This window comes from Anoplopoma fimbria, chromosome 2 (genome assembly GCF_027596085.1).
Source record: "Anoplopoma fimbria isolate UVic2021 breed Golden Eagle Sablefish chromosome 2, Afim_UVic_2022, whole genome shotgun sequence".
In the NCBI taxonomy this organism is placed as follows: domain Eukaryota; kingdom Metazoa; phylum Chordata; class Actinopteri; order Perciformes; family Anoplopomatidae; genus Anoplopoma; species Anoplopoma fimbria.
The window spans coordinates 11,167,192-11,185,480 of NC_072450.1; the positions used below are offsets into that span (position 1 = coordinate 11,167,192).

Consider the following 18,289-nt stretch of genomic DNA (forward strand, 5'->3'; position numbering starts at 1 on the left):
ATGTATCAATAAAAAGAAGAAGTCAAAGCATAAAACAAACATAGAGTATTCTAGAGCTTTGAGTTACCCAGTAAAGTGTCATTTAAATCACAGTAAGTTTTAAGATCTTGGTAAAATGAGGTGGAACACAGTAAAGTCTGAAGACAGAAAGAAAAGCATCTCACACATGGAGATAGTTTGTGAGTGTCTCAGTTTGGAGGAGCACAGGAGGGTGTGATCAATCCTCACAAATTGGAAGGGAGTTTAGAGCGGACAGTTTGAGGTTCTAGATCTGATGAGTAGGCAGCAGAGGCCCTCTGTAACGGCAAGGCCGGGGAGGCCCCAGGGGACTGAGTCGGGTGAGGGTGCCCCGGAGACATGTGGATTGGAGGAGTCATGTGCTCTGGCACTGAGCTACAAGGTTTGGGCACAAGAGTGGGCGAAGAAAAGGGTGAGGGGTAATATCCAGTTTCCACAGAGGAGCAAGCAGTATGGTGGCCTAAGGCCGGGGCCACCTCCTGGGGCAGAGATGGGTGCGAGCTTGATAAAAACTTTAGGTCCTCAGAAAAGAGGCCCAGTGGAGAATCTCTTTCTGTTGTGTGTGGCTGGCTGGGAGGTTGTGAAGGGAAAGAAGACTGAGGCATGAGCAGAGAACTGTGGGATCCCGTGACACTCGAGGGGTCGCTGTAGTGGAAAGTCCTGCCCGCCACTGGGCTTTGAATAGTAGGGCTGGGTGCCACCGGGGTAAGGCAGGGGGAGGCGTTTGCTGAACCATACTGGGCCAGGGAGGCCAGGGCAGACCTCTCCAGGGACATCTGGTGAGGCAATAAGCCAGACTGGAGGCTTGCCAGGCTAAAATGGCTGAGGGAGGATTGGGACCCCTCAACAGGCTGCTGGCTGTGCTGTCCTCTGCTAGAGGATGGGGAGCCATGTGGAGGGGAACAGAAGAGGTTTAAGCCACTGGTAGTCCTGCCTCCCCCAGCAAACTGCTGCAAAGGTGCTACCTGAGGCGTCTTGGGAGGTGTCTGGCTATGTAGTAGCTGACCAGGCAAAGGGCTGGATGAGCCGGTAGATATAGGACTCTGACAACAGGAGGAACCAAGAAGTCCAGCTGTAATTCCAGCAGAAGTACTGCCTACAGGACAAGCAGTAGAACTCCCCATATGGCTCCCTAATGCTCCTCCTGATGCTCTAGTGCCAATATGTCCACCTATCACCACTCCCCCTGGCCCACTCACACCTCCTATACCTCCTATATGGCTAGTTGTGGATCCATCAGAAAACCTTCCCAACAATCCTCCAGGATTCCCTACCATGGAATCACCAGACACACCTCCAAGTGGTCCCCTAGAGGTCCCTCCTGTCAATCCCCCAGAAACCCCTCCTATTGATCCACCAGAAGCCTTTCCCAATGATCCTCCAGTGGTCTTCAATACCAGTGACTCTCCAGAAGCCCCTCCCACTGATCCCCCAGAAGCTCTTCCCATTGATCCCCTTAAAGTCCCTCCCATTGATCTCCTGGCTGCATCTCCTATTGACACGCAGGTTATGCCCCCCGCTGATCCCCCTGATGCCCCACCTGCTAACCTGCCACAAGCAACACCCACTGATCCTTCAGATATCCCTCCCATTGAGTCCCCTGAGATCTCGACTACTGATCCACCAGTATCACCTCCAGATCCAAAGTGCGCCCCAGGCAGTAGCCCTGTCTTTCCTGTTGTAAAGTCCTCTCCAGCCCAAGAAGTGTCTCCTCCCATGGCTCCTTCCACAGACCCTCCGACTGCTCCACCTGAAGACCACCCTGTAGCACCACCACAGGCTCCAACTGCCCCTCCACTTATTCCTGACCCTGTGCTTCCACCTGTAGATCCTTGGCGGAAGAGGTTTGAGAGAGGTGGGGTGCTGGAGCGAAATGGCTGTTGATGCTGTGGTTGTGGGTGTAGTTGGGCCATACTAGATGAGGGTGAACCAGATGAAGAGAATGGTCCAAAGGGGAAGGCAGAGGCCCCTCCTCCGCTGGACCCAGAGCCAGTCCCACTAGGTCCGTGCTGGCCGCCGCTACCTGAGGCCTGCTGACTAGAGCCAGTTGGCCCTGTACCTGACGTCATGTGCAGGGCCCGAAAAGAGGCCAGCAATGGCATGTCCGCCCCACTGTGCAGTTTAGAGGGTGTACTAGAGGGGGAGTCCCCAGCAGAGCCAGGTGCTGTGGATGGAGGAACAAATGTGTGGAACTTCTTGAGCCGGCTGGGAGGGTCCTTTAGGGACCCCAGAAAATTAACCGGAGGCCTGAAAATAGTTTGTGGAAGGTGTGGATGATGTGTCAGGGCAATGGCTACTGAGGTGGTGGCAGCTGCTGCCTGGAGAGGGGCCTGGATGAGTGGGGCCCAGATGACAGGTGTAGGTGAAGGAGGCGTCTGGAGTGGGACGTTCTGAAAGAGGTGCGCGCAGGTGGCCATATCCCTGTCATGCTGCACAATCTGCTGAATGATCTCACTCTCGTGGTAGTCGAGTTCACCAGAGCTGAGGTCGTGTTGCACCTTGTGCTGCAGGATGGAGTTTTTCTTGCCTGTAAAAGCAAACGCAAACAGAGAGTGATAGTTGAGAGAAAAGAGATAAAAGGAGAATGTTAGAATCAGTTTGACATTTGGCTGTAACCACACTATTTTCCAACAACCCTTTACAATAGAAGATGCTGGCAAAGGAACAGCTATGAAAGCAGTAAATAAAGAAAAAAGTGGGATAAAGGAAGAAAAATAAATTCCAGAAAGAGATGGGGGGATGGAGCAGAAGGGGAAAGACAAAGCATAAAAGTGAAACAACAAAAGATAGGTGGGAGATAACTACCCAGAGACTGAAGCTCAGGATGACAGCCTAAGGTGTAGGCGGTGTATGTTTGACTAGCTCTTACTGTGATTCCCTAGGTAACAGGGACAAAACCTAAAGCAAACATGGTACTATAAGATGCTGGTGAGTGTGAGCTGCACTAAGATAATAGGTCAAGCCATCCCTTTGGGGTCATGTTTTCTTTCCTGTTATGGGCTGTTAATATCAAAAAGAAGCATCTTAAAATCAAAGATAAAATTGGAAACTTTTCATAATATTTTTGCTCTTAGTTGCTTCCCTTTACTTTCCGCATTACGAACACAAGTACTCGGAAGTCCCTGTGAGCTGAGCACAAGTTCAAAGAGACAGGTTGAAGTTGCATCACTATGACAGGCATACTAACCGCTGACCCAACCTTACAGAGAAACATACGCCCCTCTGACCGCAGAGTCCATTAGTCATTGTTGAATGGTCGCACTAGCGATGACAGGGTTAATTCATATGACTGCCATTTCCCTCCATTTACTGGTATGGCTGGTCGCCGATTAGAAAAGATGCTGCATTGAGGTATTGTATCTACATCCAGCTTGAACCTATCACCATCTGACCCTTTATCACCTGCACACCTCCAATCAGATTGTGAGCCCATCAAGACAGTAATTAATTTGTGGATCATGCTGTGTGAGTGACGTAATTAGGGAAGAAGGGTGTACATGAGCCTCAAGCCCAAGAGAAAGGACATACGCAGGAGACCATATCACAGAAACATCACTATCGGCCCACCACATCTTTTCAAAGCGGCCATTTTCTACAAAGAGAACCCCCTAAAGCAGTTTCTCTATCTTCCATTCTAAACATAGCTGAGGATAAAACAGAGCATGCTGTGATGGCTGAGTGATGATACAGGCGTGCCTTTCATTGTGAATTTTTCATCTACTGAGGCTGAGCCTGGGAACAGCGATGGATATGGAAAGAATATCAATTGTATGCATAAGAGAAGTCATGCAGGGATTTCAATACCAAAGCTCTATCTGCATGTTTATTTGCAGATGACTTTGAAAGTAATTTCTGTCATTGAGTATCAGTGTGGATTGTTTTTTTTACAGCATGCTGGGCTATGCTGAACCTAAACCCTCAAGAGTAAATAAAAGGATGAATGAAACATAGTAATGATGTCTATTCATTGATATGCTTACTGAGAAAAACAAAACCATCATAAGCTTTATTTTCAAATATAACAAATGCACATCAAGGGTTGGTAAGGTTTCCTTTACAGCCAATGTCTGACACCAACTGAGTCATTCATGTCCCGATGAAAGTTTGTAAAATGCAGTTGATGGCATCTTAATAAACAATCTTCCTTCTGAAATTGTTTAAATAATATTTTCTTACCAATACGGTCCAGTCTGTCCACGGCAACAGTCTCAAATGCCCTTCTCATCATAGGATACTCCTCTAGCACCTCATTGAAGTTGTCCACAGACAGAGAGTACAGGCGACAGTATGTGTCTGCTCGGACACTGGCTGTTCTTCTGCCCCGCGTCAGCAAACAAATCTCTGCAACAGAACACAGCACACAAGAGACGGTTATGTAGTGAAGTTAAACCCAGGGGCTCACCTGTCTTTGACTTAATCTGAAGATTTAAACAGTTATACAAGTTTTACTATAGATTTCTCTATTTCTAACTTAACCTTACCTCTTTCAAAACCAAATCCAAAAGTTTTTGTTTTTTTATTCCCCAGCAGATACTGTATGCTAAGTGACACTTTCTAAGCAAAACGTGAACCCAGGACTGGTTTTGTTTTATATTTCAGCATTAAAACTTTTCTGTGATTGTTCGGTCCGGAACTCCCAGTAATGCCATATTCAGAGCTCAGAGGTCTGCCAGCCCTCATCTGCCATGCCCAGGAAAATAATGTTCCATTAAACAAGCTGCACGGATGTAGACCCCCGACAAAGACAAGGTTAGTGTGTCTGTACTGTATGAAGATGAAGCATGTGCATGCATGCATGCACCAGTCAAGTTGGATATGTTTATGTGAAATTCAGTGTCTGCACATATGCAAATGTATGTGAAAGTACTATATTTGTGTGTATGCATGATGCTACTTTTTTATTCATTAGAGCAAGGCAGTATGGGAGAGTAAGGCATGATAAAAATACAGATTAAATATTCTTTATATACAAAATATAAAAATGGATATACTATATATGTACTGTATGTATCTATACAATGTTATATATTGTATGTATGTGTGTATTTATATGGACAGGGGTTAGGTGACTTTGATGTATGTATGTGTTAGCGTGCCATGTGTTTGTATACGTTCCCTAATGTCTTTTCACTTTAGCTTTCATCTCATCTTCTGCCCTCCCTTCCTGTGTTTGCTATTACACTACCTCTTTCTCAGAAACCCATTTCCAGCTCATCTTCACATACATGCTCTCGATTCTCTCACAGAATGCAGTTTCCCAATTTCTCCCCTGTAGCCTACATCAAATCCTTTTTTTTTTTTTTTTATAATTCTTCATCAAACGTATCTCCTGAAATCGCATGCATAGTTTGACTCTGCACCATAACTGAATCTTTCTCCTGTTTCCTATTCCCTTTTTGGGTATTGCACATCTATAGAATGTTGGCGTCTGTGGGTTTTTCATTAACATTTCCACCTGACCTTGACCTGAAGCCACACAACCACATGGATACACGCACACACACATACAGTAAGAGCCTCCTCGTACAGTCTTGGGCAGTGTCAGCTTTAATCAAAAACATGAGGAACCCTGGTATTTTTTTGTGTAAGTTTTAATTGTGAGTATGATGACATTGAGCTGTGTGTGGGTGTGTGACAGAAATTATCAATGAGCGTGTGTGTGTTAGGGGATATTAACAACCATGGCAAATCATGACAGCTCCTCTCTCTTATCTCTTTTAAAAGCAGTTCTCACATCAACATATTAAAAAAAAACCTACACATTTATCTGGACAGTGTTCACTACCAACATGTTATGATGGTACATGCATACTCAACCTATATGCATGCTACTTATACTGAAAGCAAATGTTATGGAAGCATTATAGTATTGGTCAAAAATGACACAGTTTGACAACTTAAAAGATGAGATGGGAGATGAACCCTTCCTTTTGTTCTACCACCTTTATGTTCCATCGATTGACATCTATGCTTCCTAAGGATGTCCGAGTTTTACATAAAATAGTAAGCTGTGTGAAACACCGAAGATATAACTACACAGTTTGGTGTCAACAAGAGCGTAGACGTTTGTGTGGTTACTTTGTGGCCTGGTGCTGTTTGTGCAAGATTTGATCAAAGTAGCTATTTGCAATTTGACAATGCACACCACTCACATGAGGAGCTGCAGGTGGAAAACTTTCTGTAAATGATAGCCATATCATGCAGCTGCATAAGGAGATAATTAACTGAGAGGAAAAGCCTTTCAGTTAATTAGCCACAGCATGCTAGCTGTTGTCGATGACGGATGCTGGTAAGCACCAGATATTTAATCTTCCTTCTGCCTTCTTGGCACCACTGAATAATCGGGTTTTAAAAAATCTGTGTAATTTGATGTGTGCAGGTAGAAGAAAGTGAAAAGATATGTAACATTAATTAAACCTCATGTTACAGCTAAGATGAAATCTTAGAATATATCCCCTATCGACAGAAAATATAGACACTATACAATTCAAAGCAATCTTAAACAACAGCACTACAACACAAATAATCCCCTTTTGACAAACAGACTTGCACTTCGTCCACCCTATTAACATATTACTGAGGGAATGCAAAAACACCTCTCAATATGATGAAAGTCAATAAACACTTCCAATAAACATGCCTAAAAATTGCCTTGGAGCCGAGTGACCACAAAACAATATCAACACTACACAATTCACATTATGTAGCATTCGCTACTCAGTGATTGTAATGGATTACATTAGATTTTACAGGATTTTGCATTTTTTTCCAGACAATGAGTGGTTCTGATTATTGTTAATGATGCTTTAAAAAATAAGATAGGTCAGTGGATAAAGGGAGAATGCTTGATTTGTCAGCGCAGAGAATGAGGAATATTTACTCTGTATGAAGCATAAATACAATCTCATGTGCTGTGCATTACGTGTTTGTGCATGTATGTGTGAGAGAGAGAGCATGGGTGAATGGATAATGGCCAAGTTAGCTGTGTGAATGGGAGAGAGTAAAAATACCACACTCTCCTATCATGTGTGTATACAGCATGTGTTTACATGTGAGTGTGAGTGTGTGTGTGTGTGTGTGTGTGTGTGTGTGTGTGTGTGTGTGTGTGTGTGTGTGTGTGTGTGTGTGTATGTATGTACTATAAGTGTGTGTTAGCGGGGCAGCCCTGGCTGTAGCTGTGCTGGGGTTCTATTTCCCACAGCAGTGCTCCAGTAATCCCCTCTGGAGAGGAGCATCACAGCTCTGTATTAAATCCTCTTGTCCCGTGGCTTTCTGGATGAAGCCCACACTGCCAAGATGAGGCGGTGAGCTGCAGTGAGCCCTCTGGCCTCATCTAACTGTCTTTGCAGAAAGCAAGTGAAGCCCAGACACTTAGCGGTGCCATCTGAACTACAAGTGCAGCAGGAAAACATCCATGGCAGGGTTGTATGGTGCAAACCGCTCTGAGCTACACAATAAAAGATAAGTGGATATCTCCGAGTGCTGAGGGGTTAAATGCAGGCGGCTACCTTGAAGCTCAATACTCTTCTGAATATCAGGATTTGTAAAATTAGGAGCTAAGATAAATGTGACATCAAAGTGTATTTACCATAGAAGTATGAAATATATGGTTTCACACAAAATGCAAATATTTGTTCTTTAGAGAAGAATACATATACTATTTATCTACCAGTGAACAATTAATTTCCGGTTTTGAATTCTCTCAGTTTTTCTATTTTTCCACAAAAATACATTTACTGTTTTTGTATGAAACCTATCATATTGTTTCTACTTGGAGTAATGTGTACATGTAACATAATGTGAAATGTTAAATAAATAAACAATAATTTGTGATCATGCATAAATTGTGTAGGATATACAGTATATGAACTGAGAAATTGTCAAATAATTAAATGCATTACGAAAAACTTTTTTATGAAATGTTATTTCTTTCTTTTGCAGTTTCATTATTTGTTTTTTTATTTGATTTAATTTCCTAAAAAAATAATATTTATTTCACTTAATTTATCATGACAGTGGTTTTATCACTGCCCCTCAATTCAGCCAATGACACTTCACTTTGGAGCTCAAGATGCTTTCAGCTGATGGTTTGTGAGTTACATTCAATTTATTTATGAAAGCTCTACTCCCACTGCTTACTCACATCTCTTGTGACTCATCGCAATGCTTCCTAAATCCTGCATGAAATCACAGGACAGGCTTAGTTGGTGTAGATCGGCATGTAGTCTGTAAGGGGCGTATGTTTTCTCCTACGACTGGCTGCCGCCTCTACAATTACCCATTTCTGTGGGGTCCTTAACAACAATGAGATGATTCATAATCGGCCCGAAATTGTGGGCTTTGTCAGCTCAAATTATCAAAGCTATAATATCGTCAAGACACAAGACAAATGATCGTCTCTGAATAAAATTCCATTGTACTCAATATTTGGTTCATCCTAAAAACAGCATTTTGAAACTATAGTGAGTAAAAGAAGTGAAAGCAAAGATGCAGCTCTGAGAATAAACTTAAAGCCCACTTGTTAAATTTGCCTTTCCCCAGCTGTCCTGTTCTCCTTTGAATTTATCTGGCCCAAAACTGTGCTTGGTAAATGCTACAGACAGAACGATGTCTCAGGAAAAAAACTACATATGTGCACTAGAAGATGTTACTTTGCCAGAGCCATGATGAGTTTCATGTTCACACTTAAGTGACAATGCATTCATCAAAATTGAATGACACCAATTAAAATTGGATGCTGCTCAGGGAAAGGAGGACTATGACGTCATGTGCTGTGACTTTAGTGAGAAAACATTTGACTCGTCTTTGTCGGCTGTTACTCGAAAGATGCTTCCCCTGAGTCCCTGCACCAGCTCTCAAAGAGGAGAGCAGACTGCATGCATGTGAGATGTCAGTTTATGTGTGTGTTTGTGTGTGATGGAGAGAACGCAAGAAAGGAAGAACAGGGCACATCTGGTGTGCATAAGTGTCTTTACATTATGAATACCGTATGCTCACAGTTTAAAGCCGTGTCTGCATGTTGTACAGATAAATAGAGGGCCAACAACTATGCTCTCTGTAAGCTTCAGGCTACAACTGCACTAGCAGTAATAAGCTGAGCAAAATACAGTCAATGAAAACAACTCTTTATGAGGTAAATCTGGTGAAGCACTGAGATACAAAAATCTATGAAATTTTAAGCTCTAAAATCATTAAAACCAAAGAGATAATAAACAAAAAAATACAAAGCATCAGTAAGTAAAGGGTTGCACTTATCAAATAATTCATTAAGACAATGAATATAATGGTAAATGTAAGAAATTTGGAAAGTTAAAATTTAGGTCTAAACATTAAATTCTGCTCAAGGTACCACTGCAAAATACAACTTCATAACTTGGATTAAAATCACAGACACAAATCCCACTCAAACCAGAATCACAGAGATCTTATGAAACAAGTGTGTAAAACTAGGGCAGAGGGTATGTTTCTTTCATAATATATTTCTAACGTATGTTTCTAGATCTACATTTAAATCTATGTGAGCTAAAGCAGATACAGACCACCTGCAAACTACTGTGCACCAGTCGGAGTGAATGTAAATTTTGGCCTTTGAATGGGCTTCTAAATAAGTCTCACTTTGCATGTATCTGCATGTGATTCTATGTGTGCATGGGTGTACCTGCCCTCCTTTCTGCTTATAATTGTACATGGATGTATATTAATGATGATAATGAGCAGGAATGGTATGTGATGAAGTATCTGTGTTCTGCAGCCCGGTCTGACAAAGCTCACCTGGACTCTGAGTCCTACTGTCAGCTTCCATCTCCCTCCCCAACACCGCCCCCAGCCCACAGAGCGGACACTCTCTAACCTTTGAAACATCCGCAGTGGGCTGCCTGATTCCCTATGACATGCCATGCTCACTCCCTCACAACATTAGCATAGCTGCGCAACACCTTAGGTTTGGCTAGCATGCAGGCAGTTATTTCTGGTGTTTTTCTGCACTGTGGCGGATGCTAAAGTCCCGTCACATCTCATTGGCTCCTCCCCCCCCTTAACTGAGGCTGGTTATAAGATAAGATAAGATAAAATAAGATAATCCTTTATTAGTCCCGCAGCAGGGAAATTTGCAGGATTACAGCAGCATAGGGTAAAGTGCACACAAGAGACATAGTAAAAGAAAGACAAGATAAAAATAAAATGCAATAAAAACAACTATTATAAATAAGCAATAAAAAACAGTAAAATCCACAATAATTGAAATATTATATGTACAGACAGAATAACTATTATAACTATAATTGCACGGTGTATTTGTATTGCACAGGTTTTTAGTGTCATGTGGTCTACTGGGAGCAGAGCTGGTTGTGCAGCCTGACAGCAGCAGGAAGGAAGGACCTGCGGTACCTCTCCTTCACACACCGGGGGTGAAGCAGCCGGTGGCTGAAGGAGCTGCACAGAGCTGCCAGGGTGTCCTGCATGGGGTGGGAGGTGTTGTTCATCAGGGATGATAGCTTGGCCATCATCCTCCTGTCTCCCACCACCTCCACCGTATCCAGTGGACACCCCAGCACACTGCTGGCTTTCCTGACAAGCTTGTTCAGTCTACCAACTATGTTGGTGAGGTACAAAAGACAAAATAAAACAGCATTCAAATCCCAGAAGATGTTTGTGTATATGTACAGATGCAAATCCAAAAATCTACTTTTTCTAAAGTTACACATGCATGCTGTCCTTTAAACAAAAATATAATAGTTACTGACATCATAGAACACAGCCAATGATGGCAATACATATCCACGATGGAAGCTAGGGAATTAATTGCAACTGTGAGTATTGCTTGACCAGTAAATTAGCATTTTTTTATAATATCGTCCTGCATTTCATTTTATTGTATCACACCTTTGTCCATCCAATAATACCATGCAAACTTGTATGTATTCATATAATATAATTGTGTATTATGTGGCATCAAATCATCCCTATCTGGCATTTAACCTCTTAGTGTTTGGATTATGTATCCAAATAATGTCTCACAACACATTGTGTCGTATCACATCATACATTGTATAAAAACACAATATTTTATCAACTTATCTTATCCAGCCTGTCATATTATATAACACTACTCTATATATCATCATATCCCCCATTCTGTCACTTACTCAGCTACTGCAGTGCCTCGATCTTGAGCTGATGCTGCTCCAGAATAAGAGGTGTAGGAGTGTTAACTGGGTTAAGGACCGGGAGGATTACCTGGGCCTTTGCTGCTGCCAGACCCTCTCACTGACTCACTCAGTCAGAGGGGCCATTTAGCAGCTCTATAGCACAGCCATGTCTAAGCTCTGACAGGGGAAAAAAGCCAAAGAAAAAAGTAAAAGACAAGGGTGATGGAAGGAGTGTTAGCTCCCTGACCCAGGACTCTGGATGAAGACAGCACCATTCACAGAAAACTGGTAAGAGATCTGGCAAAGCCAAGAAGATGAGACAGGAGATTGCAAACTGTGCAGTCAACATACTTCACTCCTTACTCCTTACTCCCACTCTCTGACTCAGTTTCACTTTCCTCTTTTACCCTCCCTCACATGTCTGCTACAAGCCACTCTCTCAGAGGCAAAGTGAGCCATCTTAGAGGTGCAATCAAAGGCAGCTTTTGATTAGCACCTCTGACTGGCATGTAGGGCCACCCCAATGTCACTGAGCTCTGCTCCATCCAAGAGAGAGGCACAGTCTGCACTGGCAACACATCAATTCCTGCAGGCAACAAAGGAATTGACCCGCTCAATCACAATAACCCGCTCAGTCTGGGCACCGAGAGGGCAGTGAAGATGCTGTTCAGATAAGTGTTCCAATACTGAACTATAAGGAGAGAAAGAGGGAAGTGGAGGCGAGGGTGGAGGGTGCATGTTTTCTTTCTGAGCACAGAGCAGCGTCCAAAGAGCTGGCTTGGCAGCGATCCATGTGTCCCTTGGCGTTAGTACTGCAGTCACATTACATTTCCCCTCTCCATTGGATCGCCGTGCCCAGCCGACACTGCCATCCAGTTCATGTCGTGTCCACTTTAGACTTTAGGCTCTCTGGCTCAAGCTAATCCAACAGCTAACAAACTGGAGCAGACTGCTGAGTACATAATTGTGTAAATAATTCAAGTCATTATAGTGAAAGAGTTACGGTACATGAGTTTGATGAGATGTTGATGAGCATATACGCATGCCATTTGCCGTACTGTAAACTGGAGCCTGCTGACGTTGAGTGTCTTTGACAAAAAAAGAAAGCTCCTCGATGACTGGACGGATGTTGCTCTACATTCACTTGCTCACACATTCACATGCAGGATGGAGAGACAAAGCCTATCAATCCATGTGAGGCACTCCCCGGTGTTGTGCACATAGTATGAAAAAAAAAAATAGCTTTTGACTTCCTACTTGCTGATGCTGACAGCTACACTGAGAACCACATGTGCCACATACTCCCTGTGCTGATCCTGCGCCAATTAATTTCATGAATGACTAACTCATGTTTGGTAACAAACTCCCAGTGGCTCTAGGCTTACCTCACTAGCCCTCCCCCCAAGGAGTAGACAGGAATAGTCACAGGATAATGGAGTCAAAAGCCTTGTGCCTATAATGCGCAAGAGGGGAAAATAATTACTGATCCAAGTCCTAAGATTGAAGCGAGCAAGCCAGCTCCTGTTCCAAAACCAGTGCATTTGCACTTTTGTGGCAAGAAGTCTGCTTGAATGGCAGTCTTTGAGGAAATGACCCTACTTATTTTTTAATTTATTACTTCCGTAAACATTGTAAACATGAGTTTTTGCTCTCAATTGCTAGTTTCAAGTCTTCTTAAATACAGCATGATTGACCATCAAAGCCGAGTATGCATTAGGGCGGGCTTACTGTGATTGACGGGTCACTGCCGCTACCATAGCCCTATACGCTGTCTCTACGTCACTCCTCCGCATTCCAACTATGGTAACCTCCGTGCATTGGTTGCAAAATAAACAACATGGCGACTGCTGTAATTAAAGGTGGTAACGGCTTCAAAACAGCAGTCCACATACCAATGGGTGAAGTCACAATGAATAAGTCCACTTTTTATAAAATAGTCTTTTGATACACTACTCATGTTTACTCAAGGAAAAATAAGTAAAATGTTAATGCATTCACTCTTTTGCCTTTGAGATCTAGAGTACACTCAGTCCAGCTTCTTTGTGCGGCAATATGTCCATGCTGTCACACAAACCTATGCTATTACCACAAAGCTTGTGCTAAAAACAAGTCTATAAACTCTCTTTGAATCTCATTTATGCCTTACCGAGGAGCGACCGAAGGAGGGAACATTTTGGACAGCATTTTAGACAACATGGCCCCAGCTCGCTCCAGGGCCATGTTGTCTAAATGTTGATTAGTTTTGGCATGTGTAGAGATAGATTGCCTGCCATCTTTTCATTATTTTTCTGGAACCCCCCTGGAGAGAGGGCATGGAGATGGACTTGAGCAGGCAAGGCGTAATTAAACTTCCACAGGCAGGTCATGTGCTGTTAAACGCTTTGCCACCATTTCTCATTACTTAACAGTGTAGACTAAATGATACGCTGTCACTGGGCAAATTAATTGGTATTTTGTGAGGGCAGTATGGCGGCATTGTCTCCTACATGTGTCATAGGCTCTGTGGGACCATAAGAGGGTGATGCATTATCTGATCCTGATTAAGAGCATAACACGAGTTAAGTATATAACAACTCTGGGTTATTGCACAAGTCTTAAGCATTCATACAGCATGTAATTTCACAGATTTATGTCCCCTTTGACCGTTAAATGCACATTTCTTATTTTGCAATCCAGCAAGTACAGTTTTCTTAATTTTTGCCCTACATTAAAGAGACAGCTCATGATGTGAATTAAGAGAAAAGTCCTGCATAAACCATGAAGCAGAATTTTAAGTGAGGTGACAAGCACTCCGAAACATACCACTTCTTCCTCACAATGAGATAATTGAGCCAGAATAGCCTTTCCCAAATGCCTTACAAATACAAATTCAAACCCAAGCCCACCTCCCAAGGTACCAAAGGAGAGCATTATTAATATTAAAACAGAGAAAAATGTGTATGTATGTGACCTTTGAGTTTGTGATTCTGGTGCAGCTCCAGCTTGTCTTACCTCCAAAGTAGGAGCCATCTGACAGCTTGGTCTCTTTATTGCCTTTGGTTAGTACGCTGACAACCCCGTGCTGTATGAAGTACATTTTTTTGCCGATGGTGCCCTCCCTGATGATATAATCCCCAGGCTGGAACACCTCAAACCTCAGCTTGGTGAGCATGGAGGTGACAAAGTTGGGGTCAGCGTTGGCAAACAGAGGCATGGACGCCACCAGCTTTCGACAGTTAAAGTTGATGATTTCCTGTGTGAGCACACAGAGAAAGCAGTTAGCAAGAACAGCAGAAAAGAGCTAGCGCTTTACAGAAGGCATTGGCCTATCACTACCTCAAACAGCAGAGATATTTGGGTAACAACTCAAAAATGTCAGCTGTGCAAACATTCGTTGGGATTCGGCCACAAGACAAAAACTGAACCAAATTGAGGGGAATGTTAAGCAGTACACAAGCTTTTGAATGCATCACATGTGTAGAAGATCCCCGAACAGGAACTCTCATCTCACCTCTCGCAGCGGCTCGTTCAGCTCTCCCAGGATGCTTTCCTCATCGAACATCTTGCCCTGGTAACGGTGCTCGTAGTAGTCGTGGATTCTCTGCCTCATATCTGCTGGCAGCTTGTGGAAGGACATGTACTGCTCCACCTGTTTGTACTGCAGGGACACCAAGATACACAACAATTAGGTTACTCAAAGGCCATAGTAGTGTAGCATAGATACACAGCCACAGGGAACAGCTGGGACCGAGGTCACACGAACACAAGGAAATGGATACGGATACATACAGGCCATCGGGGCTCTTGCAAGTTGCGCCCAACAAGACAGCGATTTTCCAGTCTTTGATCATGCCTCTTACAGTTTGTCTGATCTCTCAAAAGACAGAAAGCAATTTGACATAATACACTATCTCCATATTTGCTCTTAGAACATTGCATGTCATTTTAACTATCGTACGGTTCTCTTAAGATATTGGGCAATTTGGAGGGGAGTGATCATTGGCGACTGTTAAGTCATGCTGGCGATTCATTGGAGCTTGTACAGAATTCACTATTGTGGCTTATCTGGATCTGGATTGCCATCTCAAAGTTAGGTAAATGTATCACAGATACATACGTATATTCAGTTGGAGTTGTAATTTCCAACATTAACATCTAATCTAATTATGTATTAATAATCTAATACCATTAATTTACGTAACTCAAATAATTTGAAAAACAGCAGGGAATACAAGGCACTATAGAAGAAAAAAAATTAGGACAACGTTTGTCTGTGTGTGAACCCAGGTACTAAGAAAAATCTAAATACATTTTTATTATTATTTATATTTTTGATTACATACAAAGCATACGAGTGTAGAAAATGATAATAGGTTTTGTAGGTGTTATATACATGTGTTGCAATTAGCAACAAACAAAGCCCTAAGGTTCCTTAAAGACCATAAACACCAAAACACTTACACGTATGTGGTGTTTTACAGTGAAAACGGTATGTGTCTCCATCCTCCAGTCTTTATGTTGGTTGGTAAAAATAAAAGTATTAAAATGTGTTAGATGGCTTTTCATTGATGCTACAGTATAGGAAGCAGAGATGCAGATCAAAGCACATTTAGAGCACCTCAGGAATAATAGCAGGTAGAATCCTTGACCCTCAGTGAGAGAAAAAAATAAAGAAAAACAAAAGAAATTAACCATTCATAGGGCAATGCTGGAGGTGCTCTTTGATCACCATTACTACGCTGCCAATGGCCTTACCACTCAACGGCGTGGCTGACCTCAGATGTCTCCCTCTTTGTTATCCCACTCTACTTCCCTAGTCACCACTAATCTTGTAGGAGATCATTGAAAGGACAATCTTTTGGAAATACAGCACAGTAAATAAGGGCAGCTGTCTCATGCAAGTCAGATTGGGGGTTAGAATCCACACTAAGCACATTTTAGGAATGAATCTGATCAGGTGCCAACAATCCACTGACACCCTGCTGTGTTTGTAAGCCTCTAAAATGTTCTCTTTTTTCAATCTTATTTTTGCCAAATTTTGATAGATTTCAGTTGTGTTTGACCAATGAGTCCCTCACAGACAAAGTAAACAGTCTGGAGTCTGTGTGTATAGATGATACAAATCCCTCGTTGGTGACCAGTCTACTATAAAGTGTTTTAATGCCCCACCTTGTAATGATGTGTAATGCATTGTTAGGTGAACAGAGACAAAGAACTGCGAAGGAATATTATGTGTATATGAAAACACATGCACACAAAGGCTACAACAAGAAATGCTGCAGATAAGGCAGAGTAGTTGAACCATCATACTGTATGTCCAACATAAAGAAATTGCTCAGCTGAAATTAATAAAATATCTTCTTCACCTTGTCAAGTGAAAGATTTGAGAATTGATATGTGCCGATGCCGAGAAAAGTCAAATACTTGCAGAAGCAATAATAAGATGTGGAAAGAAGCTTTTACTTATACAGTCTCATGTGCGTATCTGGAGGGTTGGATGGGGATAAGGGTTTGAATCTTTATCCACACAATGCCTTTGGCATAAAATTGAGCATTTACTGATCTGGTGATGAAATAGAATCCTTGCACAGAGAAGAAGTTTCAGTCCCCTGCTCAAAGGGACAAACAGCTCAAGAAAACAATCACAGACTCCAATCCTATTGGCTGCAGAGTAGTGCAGCAAAGATGGCTTGTCTGCGTGTGAAGCGAGGGTGAAGATGACAGGTGTAACCCACATTCTGCATCTTGTCTAATGTCTTAATGTCTCCTCCATTAGACATGCCACAGCATGGCGCTCTGTTTCAAAGGCGTGGATTATCATCTCCTTCAGAACGTCTCTCCTTTTTTTACATTCATAAAAAAAACAACCATTTATCCTCAGCTTTGCATCATTTTACAATTTGATTCTTCCAGCATGAAAGGGCGTTAAGTCAAGTGAACACATGCAAGATAATGTCTTATTTCTTTTATATTGTGATGAGTACAACAGTGGTTCAGTCAAAGGCATTTTATATTTACTTATCACTGCTGAGTCTGAGAGGAGGAGCTGACAGGAATGTAAAGACACCGACCATGGGGGGGACTGTGCTCTCCTGATGCTGCTATGAGCTGATAACACCCCCTGTGATGGGAAATTATCTTATTGCTGCACAGCTGCCATCACACTGTCACCAAAAGACCCCTGCTCCCCTGCTCTGCTTGGCTAAATCAAATCATAGTCAGCATTATGAAGGTAACCATTCCACCATCAGCTACCCTCGATGCACTCTGAAAATCAAGGGGTTCAGGCTGCAGGGGGGCTGTTCAAAATGTAGGAGTAGCTGATGAGATCTACAGGATTGATTCTCTCTATCTTTCCGTCTGGCTTTAGTTTGACATTTGGGATTATACACTAAATGGTTAGATTAAAAGATTCATACCCCCTTTCATATAAGTATAGTATCCCCAAGCAAGCTGTTAGCGTAATACAGGGAGAAACAGCTAGACAACATCATTTGCTTAAAGCCACCTCCAAAACTCAGGCAAAAGAGACTCCACATGCCAGGCAATAAGAGCAACCTCATGGTAATGACAAGACTAGAGGACAGGAAATAGTTACATAAATATGGTAAAACCTCAACATGTAATTTTTCCAATTTGATTTTTGTACAGAACAAACAAACTGGACTGAGAAAAGCCAGCTGTTTCATACGATTTTCAGTCTTTGAACTAAGCTAAGCTAACAGGCTGCTGAATATAGTGTGATATTTAACGGACATATATAAAAATGTCATTTTTCTAATCTAACTCTTGGCAAGACAGCAAATAATTTGAAGTATTCCTTTTAAAGAAAGAGTTTGGCAAACTTTCATCCAGCTTTTTTTGGTTTTATAATTGCAATGTTTGGCTGTTTATGATGAATTCAGATATTTTTTTGCCTTTTAGCTTTCAGTCTTGGCAATATAACTGAAGAAGCACACTCGATCCATTGAGCTTTACAGAATTGCATCTTCATTCCACAAATCCTTTCTCTTCCTCTCTTAGTTTTGATCTCTCTCCACATGGCCATTCTTTGGTTTCCCATTCATACTTTTCTTTTCCTTTCTTTCCCTGTTCTCTTTTATCATACTATTTATTATTTTCCCCAATTCCCTTCACTCTCACAC

At 42.3% G+C, this 18,289-nt stretch overlaps 1 protein-coding gene across 1 annotated transcript in view; it reads right to left on the reverse strand.

The window, feature by feature from the left end:
• Window positions 1–224: 224 nt before the first annotated feature.
• The window catches only part of hcn4 (hyperpolarization activated cyclic nucleotide-gated potassium channel 4), a 59,600-nt gene continuing 41,535 nt past the window's right edge, over window positions 225–18,289 (reverse strand). The window contains exons 5-8 of the mRNA XM_054617304.1: window positions 14,656–14,802; window positions 14,157–14,397; window positions 4,195–4,359; window positions 225–2,545 (exon numbers count right to left, since the gene is read on the reverse strand). Coding sequence (XP_054473279.1) covers window positions 225–2,545; window positions 4,195–4,359; window positions 14,157–14,397; window positions 14,656–14,802 — 2,874 coding nt within the window. The remainder of the gene's footprint in view (window positions 2,546–4,194; window positions 4,360–14,156; window positions 14,398–14,655; window positions 14,803–18,289) is intronic.